This window comes from Mus pahari, chromosome 5, assembly GCF_900095145.1.
Source record: "Mus pahari chromosome 5, PAHARI_EIJ_v1.1, whole genome shotgun sequence".
NCBI lineage: Eukaryota > Metazoa > Chordata > Mammalia > Rodentia > Muridae > Mus > Mus pahari.
Window position 1 is genome coordinate 135235859 of NC_034594.1, and position 9441 is coordinate 135245299.

The 9441-nt window shown below is 40.1% G+C and overlaps 1 protein-coding gene across 6 annotated transcripts in view; it reads right to left on the bottom strand.

Moving 5' to 3' along the window:
- Positions 1-9441, bottom strand: part of Dnm3 (dynamin 3) — a 477887-nt gene that overhangs the window by 399702 nt on the left and 68744 nt on the right. For all 6 annotated transcript variants that reach the window (XM_021198990.2, XM_029538405.1, XM_021198992.2 and 3 more), the window contains exon 2: positions 4116-4189. In XM_021198990.2, the coding sequence (XP_021054649.1) occupies positions 4116-4189 (74 nt within the window). The remainder of the gene's footprint in view (positions 1-4115; positions 4190-9441) is intronic.

The window sequence follows — 9441 nt, forward strand, 5'->3', positions numbered from 1 at the left end:
AAAAAAAAAAATCCTAAAATTGGATGAGTGCTTTACTTAGGAATAACATACATGGCAGCCTTAAGATGGTCTCCACTAGCCCTGTCTCAATATCAGTATTCATGCTATTCTGTAGCCAACCCCCCTTACAGCTAATGTTTGGTTTTAAACATACTGATTCACCTCAAAAAAAATCAGAGTGTAGCAGATTGACATTTTATTTTGTTATATTACTTAATTTTTTTCAAGTTGGTATTTTATACCAATCGATAGTTGAATAAGTCCACAAATCTTGGAGGAGACAACTCTTCCAATAGAATCCCAATGCATGCATTTTAAAGTAAAGGAAGAAATGGAAAAGTCATTTTTAGGCAAAATCATGGCTTCTCCATTTTTTTCCCTCAGATTAGAATAATTTATCACAAAAATGTTTTCTAGAATTTGCCATTGGAATGCCCTCAGTCTATAGTTTTTCTCTTCCAGAATAAATTTAGTTTAAGTTGAAAAAAAAAAAAGAAACTAGGAATAGAAGATTTTTGATTACCAACAAATGCCTGGCCTCTTCCATTGAAGGAGTCTCTGAACTTAGTCCAGGTACAGGCTTGTCTGCCCCTCTCCCCACACTTCACTGCCCCCACCCCGCCCCCGTTGCTGAAGTTCCTGCTTCTTGCATACAGGTAGAGGAGCTCTTAACTCATCCTTCATCCCTCAGACATCCTAGCCCTGGCCTCTGCTTAAAGTTCTAATCCTCAGGTTGTGTTCTCATGAAAGACCTCTGGCCAAGGTTGCCCCTGACCCCAGCAGCTTTCTTCTCATTGGCTATTGCAGCAGCACTGCATCTTTAGTCTTTACTGCTTTTCTCTCCTGCCCTTCTCAGTCCCTGCACCTCCACACCTACTGACCATTCCTGCCAGTTAAACATCAAGCACATAAGCTATGGGACAGGATGCCTGCTCTTTTCCCTTGTTTTCTTTTCTGCCTCTCCTCCCCCTTCTCTACCTTCTTCTCCTCCTCTTTGACTTTTGTTAGTTGTTTTGTTTTGCTTCTGCTTCTGTTCATTGAGCTGGGCTCTCACCATGTCCCTACGGCTGGACTAGAACTCACTACATAGATTAGGCTGGCCGCAAGCTTGCCTCTCCCTCCTAAGTGCTCATTGCCCTCTTTCTGATTATCTTAATATTCTCTGGTTTTGACTAGATGGCAAGCTCCACAATGAGAGTGAAGTTTGCCTGGTGGTACACAGACTTTTTAAAGAAGTATTTAAAGGAGGAGGAGGAGGAGGAGGAGGAGGAGGAGGAAAAAGAAAAGAAAAAGGAAGAAGTGTAGTACAATTCCATTCTGAATCCATCTGGACATGGGCTTTTTTAGTTTAACTAGAACCATCTGTGTGAGCACAGGTTGGGACCTATTCTTTGGAGCCTGGTCAATTAATCAGGCACAATGTGACAAAATGACTGGGCTCACCCAAGATCCATCAGTAATCAATAATCCAATCGTGAACACTAGGACCCCATGACCCCTTCCAAATCTATGACTGACTGTTGACAGTCTCAGTCCTGTGCAAGCTCATTCCTAGAAGCCACCATTGCTGTAATATCATGATTATCATGTGTCACGCCTGGAACAAAGCATGTCCTAGCTCCCTCCCCATCCTCTAACTTCTACATATTTCCTGCTTTCTCTAAATCTTAAAGAGGGCAATGAAGATGTCCTAAAGTTTAGGGCTGAGCAATCAACTTCCACTAATTCTTAGGACCTTAACCAGCCAGTCTCTGCCTACATTATCATTCACTGCAAAGAGAAGTTTTTCTGATTAAGGCTGAAAGTAGCGTTTATTTATTTGGATAGCAGGATAGCACCATGTCAATTTGAACAATACTAAGCTTCCTACTAGGCTTAAGGCCCCCTTAGCCATGGGTTCTAGACTAGTTCTACAGTATCAAGTATGAATTCCCTTCTATAAGAGATGACCTCAAATTCAACGAGAGAGAGAGAGAGAGAGAGAGAGAGAGAGAGAGAGAGAGAGAGAGAGAGAGAGACTGGTTACACCCAGAACAGTCATGCAACTATTATACTGTTTTGGTACCATTGATAGGGACCATTCTGGAACTAACCATAGACAACCATCAACAATAATGAAAACGTTGTACATATACATGAAATCTTATTCAGTTGAGACACAAGGTTTTTCACTAAACAGGAAGCTCACTGTCTTGGCTAGGCTGGATGCTCAGCAAGCTCTTGAGATTCACCTGCCTCTGTCTCCCTGGTCAATGCAGCCATGCCCAGTGTTTATAAGGGTGCTATGGAGTTGAACTCGGGTTCTCCTGTTTGCAGAGCAAACACTCGTACTCAGTCAACCATCTTCCTGATCCCTTTTGCATTTCTTTTGTTAAATGTATTCTTGAGTGATGTACTCTTTTTGGTGCTAATGTAAATGGAGCTGGTTTTATAATTTTACTTGTAGATTGTTCATTGCAACTGGACATAATATAGTTGAGCCTGACACTTTGATCTTGAAATTTGCAACATCTGGATCTCATTTACTAGTTCTAATAGCATATTAGTGATTCCTTCATATTTTCCATATGCATCATGCCATGAGCCCTCTGTAAATAGATATTATCTTACTTCATCCTTTCCAATCTAGTCGTCTTTTATTTCTTTCTCTTGACAAATCTCTTTCACTAAACCTTTCAAGGACAGAATTGATAGGAGCAAACAAGTTTATCTTATTCTTCATCTTAGAGCAATGATTCTCAACCTGTGGGTCATGACTGCCTGAACGAGTCTCCGTTTTAAAAAATATTTATATTATAACCCATAGCATTAGCAAAACTACAGTTATGAAGTAGCAACAAAAATGATTTCATGGTTGGACGTCACCACAATATGAGGAACTGTATCAAAGGGTCACAGTATTAGGAAGGTTGAGAACCACTGTCTTAGAAAGCATTCCTTTTTTTACCACTAGGTGTGTTAGCTGAGGGTCTCATGTGTGTGTTAGGCTGAGGAATCACCCCTCTATTCCTAGTTTACTAAACATTTTCCACGGGAATGTATAATGCTTTTGCTGAGCATACTGAGAAAATCCTGTAGTTTTTGTTGTTTTTAACTCTATTGACACAATGCATTATTATATTGACTGGTTTTTCAGAAGTTAAAACTATAATCTCACTTTTTTTTGGATAAAACAAAATGACTCTAGATTTCTAGATTCCTGCAGAATTTGGAACTCAGGGTAGCTAAAATGGTCTTGAAACAAAAGAACAAAATAGAAGTACCACTTTCTAAACATGTATGTAGATATATGTTTATATATCACAGATTATACCATATATATATATATATATATATATATATATATATATATATATATATATCACAGAGTAAAGGTATTTAAGCAACATGGTATTGGCATAAAGGTAGAAATAAAGATCTGAGAATCCAAATATAAGTCACATAGCTACAGTAAAAAACATTTTGTCAAAGATTCTAAGGACACATGAGGCATAAAGAACAGTCAGCAGTTGATTGGTTATCTATGAGTAGAAACTGCATTTGGACCTTACATAATATTTAAATTGTAATTATATGCATGCATGTGCCTGAGTATGTGCACATGAATATAGTGCTCACGAAGGCCAGAAGAGGGTATTAGATCCCCTGGACCTGAAGGTGCAGGTGGTTGGAGCCACCTGATCTGGGTGCTGGGAAATGAACTTAGGTCCTCTGAAAGACAAGGAAGTACTTTTTAACCATCTCTTTAGTTCCCTAAATAGTTTACTTTTATAGCAAATTAGTCACACATATAATATACATACTTGCAAAAAGAGTATGCACCCAAGGAGTATTCATGATTATTTGGTACTATGAACGTATGTAGGTGGATTACAATAAGCAAATCTTTTGGCAGAAGAAACTCGTGACAAAAATCTAATTTATGTAAGACTTCCTCTTCACTGTAATCAAAGGACTCAGAAGAACATAGAGCGTTCTAGAGAGAAATGAGGCAGCTGCTCAGAGTGCTTTTAGAAGTGATTTGTTGGGACTTCTAGTACCCAGGAGTGAGCCTGACAGTTGTCATGTGGTGTGTACACGCACACAGTAAACATCTTCACTAATTAATTACCTACCTGCTTTAGAGGTGACAAGCTGGAGTACAAGAGGTCGTCTGGTTACAATGCCTGAGCCTCGAGGAAGAAAGTCCCTGAAAACAAGAAACAAGAGATGAAGGCATTCTGGGATTGTAAACAGGCTCCATGGTAATTCTCATGGTAGTTTCCAGTCTTTTTCTGCCTCAAGACAACTAGACCCATCTATAAAAGCAGTACTTGCAAAGGTCAAAGAGAAATCTCTTGTCAGCAACGGATCCATCATTGCATAGTTCCTCAATAAAATACACCACTCATTTACCTAGGTAGAATTGATAAAGGCTTGTTTACGGTTCCCTGGGTTGCCCTTTGGTTTTCACTTTTAGAGAATCTGAATTTGATTGATTGATTGATTAATTGAGACAGGGTTTCTCTGTGTAGTCCTGGCTGTCCTGGAACTCACTCTGTAGACCAGAGTTTCTCTAACTCAGAAATCTGCCTGCCTCTGCCTCCCAAGTGCTGGGATTAAAGGTGTGTGCCATCACTGCTCGGCAAATCTGAATTTTAAAAATGGTCTGATGCTGAAATTAATCCCAGAACTTCTGATAACTGCAAGGTTAGTATTGGCTTTGGCTTCAACATCAATTATTAGCACCATGAAAGTGCTGGCCATTACGAAGGGTTGAATGATAGTATATGCCCTAAATATCCTAAGATTTTTCTCCAATAAGAAGATTCACAAAATGAAGTCTCAAATGGAAGCAATTAGAAATTAACACTAGAAAAAAATATTGCAACTTCAGTTGTTCTTGTGGTTTCTGTCAGGTGGAAGACTTTCAAGAAAGATTATGTTGAAAATGACATTAACATAGGCTAAACCACACCAATAAACCTGCAGTAAAGGAAGGTTTGCATTAAATTAGATTGGCAACATCACAGGTATCATTGTTGATTCTACAATGTCAAGAACTTCATAGGCACCTGTATCTCAGCTTTTTGTCTGTGTTGGTGTTTTCTCTTATTGTTGCTGTGTATTGGGAATTGAACTTGGAGGGCACTGGGTGTATTGTCTAAGCACTCTCCCACTGACCTGAATGTATCTGCATCCTTCTAGTGACATTTTATTTTGCGATAGGGTCTCACTACATTGCTCAAACTAAATTTGAACTCACTCTGTAGCCCATGCAATCCTCTGGCTTTAGGCCCTGCTTATATCATAGTTTTTAAGCATATTTACAGTGCCTCGAAACTGTAGAGAGAATGTCATAGAATTCTAGTCAAAATAAACCTTTGACTCCATGACTCAGTGGGAGTGTGTCTCAAAACAGAGTTTTAGGATCATCTAAAAGTTAGAATTCGAGACACCCAGTACCCAGCCTCAGTGGTGAATACTTAGAATACTTGATGGGAGAGGTAAACTCCCAGGAGACCCTAACGTTTGTCAGGGTTTGCTCATCAAATCCATGGTCACACTGGTACATGAGAAACACAGAAGCTTGAAAAAGATTTAAATACAATGGAAGTTCGACACACAACACCTTATTAAATAAACACGGGTCAGAGGAAATTCAAAGCAGGAGCCACCAGAGACACTGACGTCCTCAGTGGAGAGTCATGAAGATAAAACTAAGCAAATTTTCCTCTGTGAACATCATTTTGTAAGTGCTAAAATAAGTTCTGAAAGAGTTCATTATAATGAACAGTCCCTAAACTAAGCTAATGCTGTATTTCTTAGCCCCAAGAGCCAAGAACCATGTAGAAATTACTATATGCTGTTGAAATAAAGAAGAATGAGGAAAGATGTTTATGTTTGAACTAAAAAAAAAAAATGCCTCCTAAATAAATAGTATTTTTTTAATTCACAAATAAAATTGCCTTGGTTGAGCATGGTGGTGTGCATCTGTAACCCCTGCTGCACTCAGAGAGGTGAGGCAGGGGGATCCCAAGTTCAAGGCCAGCTAAGCTACACAGTGAGACTCTGTCTCAAACCAAGAAACAAAAAACACAGAACAGAGCAGCTATGTTCTGTGCCTACAACCAAAAGGGAAGGAGTTCATTTGAAAGTCAAAATGAATGAAAGGAAGGCTAAACACCAGCGTGGAAAGCTGGGGAAAATAACCTGTGTCTCCATGAGGGAAGTTTGAGGCTTTATAGATGTCAAAGAGAAATGTAGGGTCCTAACTGCCTGAATACCGCCGTTTAAAAACTGAAATGTTCTCCAGTAAAAGAGGGATAGAGGGAGAGGAAGGAAGAGGAGGGGAAGGGGGGGTGAAGAGACTTGACTTTATACCCTCCCGCCGGAGCCTGTCTCAGCTTGGTTTTGTGACTGTACATTTACACAATATGTAACTTCTCTGGATATGATTGCCGTAAAACATAAATCATACTTTCAACCGCTAACAGGTTTTAGGCATCTGGCTGAAAGCAAATCCACCTATATTCTGATGCTTTTCTCTACCTTTTTTAAAAGATTTATTTATTTATTTTATATATATGAGTATACAGATGGTTGTGAGCCATCATGTGGTTGCCAGGAATTGAACTCAGGACCTCACTCCAACCCAAGATTTTATTTATTGTTATATGTAAGTACACTGTAGTTGTCTTCGGACACACCAGAAGAGGGCGTCAGATCTCATTATGGATGGTTATGAGCCACCATGTAGTTACTGGGATTTGAACTCAGGACCTTTGGAAGAGCAGACAGTGCTCTTAATCGCTGAGCCATCTCTCCAGCCCTCCACCTTTCTTTGTTAACCAGCCAAGCCTAACACTGCATTGTGAGGAATAGGATTCAGACGTCCAGCCTCCTCCTTACTCACAGCCTGCCTCTATTACATACTCTCACCAAACAGAAAGACATTGGGGGATGAGATTGGCTGTCTGGAATTCTCTCCTGTCTCACAGGAGCCTCTAATATAAGAAATCTCTCTCTAATAAAGAAGCAGGTGTCAATCTGGCCCCCTGAAAACGTATCTCCTTCTGATGAGCCTGCAAAATTAGAACCTTAGGTTCAGAAGCTTCCCGCTGTGTGAGCTGAGGGCAGAGGACCCCAAAGGAGAGACAAAGAACACTGGTTTCGATGTCAGCTCCACCACTGCACAGGCAATATTCTCTCTAAATGTGTTTCAGTAATTCTAACTACGAACCAGATCATATGGCTCAAATGAAATGCAGCATGTGGCAACCCATTAAAAACCCGAGCACCATAAAAACGCACATCCACATTGTCATAATTACTGCTACACTGTAGTCATGATGTGCTCCCCCTAATATTGTAGTGTTCTCTTGCAATAAATGCTCTCAGTCCCTAGTTACAAAACGTTAGTTAGCACTTTATGAATGGCATGTGAGCTGAGGGGCCACAGACCCCGTTGGAAGCACCCTCTTGGTGCAGACCAGCTGCAGTGGTTTGGAATGCGCAGCTTGTTATCCCTGCCTCCGTCCACACCAAGCCAGGCACTGACACAAACAATCTTGAATAATTCATTAGCCACTGAGTGCAATCATCCACTTGATTTTCATCTCTTCTGCACCATAGACAGTTGGCTTTTTGTCTCCCGTCAGCAGGTCTGACGGGGAAGTGAGTTTTTCTACATTAAAGTAGGGGAGCTAATTCTGTACCTTTAGCAGTAGTTTTAATTTAATACATGTGTTTTCTTTATTATAGTCTAATTCACACACATAAAGAGATAAGAGGGGGCAGAAGCCCCATTTAAAACACACACACACACACACACACACACAATTACATACACAACCATGCAACCAACCAATCAACCAAGAGCCTGTCACGCCCGTCTGACCCAACGCCTGTCACTCCAGTCTAAATGTGAGTTTTTCAGACAATAAGTATATGCTTTTCCTGCTTTCATAATTCCTAAGAAAAAAAAGAAAAAGATCATTTCTATCATCCTATAGAAAGAGTGGAATTTGTAGCATTTTTTTTTTACTGGCCTTTTCAGATTTGGTTGCCAAAAAAAAATAGTATTTTTTTACTCCAGTAGGAAATGGTTGGACTTTGGAAGCCGCATCAGGAGAATGTAGCTTCTGTCTAAAAAAAAAAAAAAAAAAAAAAAGACACAGTATTTCCTTCTGGACAGCAAGTAAGTACAGAAATGGCTTCCTTCGACAGAGAGGAAAGTGGCCATTAACCAATGATCTCCGGGCTTTGGCAATCACACTCATGACCTGTGCTTGGAACTCCTGACCTAGTGGCTTCCCCTGGCCAGCTCCTACTAGAACTTCAGCGGTTAACTCTATGTCTTCCTTCCTTCGCTCCACCAATCTTAGCCTCAGTCTAAGCTCTCAACAAATACTGGTCGGTTCATAGATGTCCTCTGTCCTGTGCGCTCCTCCAGGGCCAATTAGATGTCCAACTAGTTCATTAAATTTCTACCTCCTCTTTCACCCAGGCTCCTGCTTGCTTGTTAGAGTCTGTAACACACAGAAGAAGCAGTCTTGAATTTGCCTCTTCAACTGGAAAATAGCTAAGAAGCATTATACGAATGAAAGAACAGCAGATCTTCCAATTTATTAAATATTGCCTGAAATAATTTAATTGGCTATTTTAATACACACATTTAAAATTAAAAAGTATCCACCAAAATATAAAATATGAAACACAGTGCTGATCTGTTTTACTCCTATAAAGACATGAAATAGAATTTGAAAAAAACAATTCTTTTAATCCAAGAAATATCTTACTTCTAAAAACTAGTCTTTATACTAGAAAAAAAGTCTCTTGAAATTATTGCTTCGAGTGTAGTTTTCTGTACTGTAGAATAATCCCTGTGGTGGTAACATCTCAAAACACCTCACAAGAAAGTGAGCAAGGTAAGAGACAGGGACAGAAGAAGGCAGAAATTTAAAAGGAGGCAGAAGCAAACCCAAGCAGATAAGTACTAAATACTGCATGCCCTGCCCCAGGAAGCGCTGGGGTCCTGCTCTGATGCTACCACTGAGCCAGCAGAATGTGCTGTTAAATGCCTCTGTGCTTTCCTGCTGGAACTGGAGCCTCACCAGCCTACACTGCCACTTCCACTGGAGGAAGTCATAACACCAAGGGCCTCCGATTCTGTGGGAAATTCCCGCTGCAGGTTCCATCCCCCACATATGTTATTGGCCACATTAAGGATATTAGCATTTGTTTGTAAAAGATCACATGTTGCCAATGCCAGCCACTCTATAAAGTGACCGTTGCTAACATCACTTCACTTGGAAAATACAAGACCATAATTACAGAAAGCTGGCTTCTTTTACACATCCAAAAAAACAGTGACATTCACCCAGAAAACTCAAAATTTCTAAGCAACACTGTACTGGCTAGTTTTGTGTCAACTTGACACAGCTGTAGTTATCACAGAGA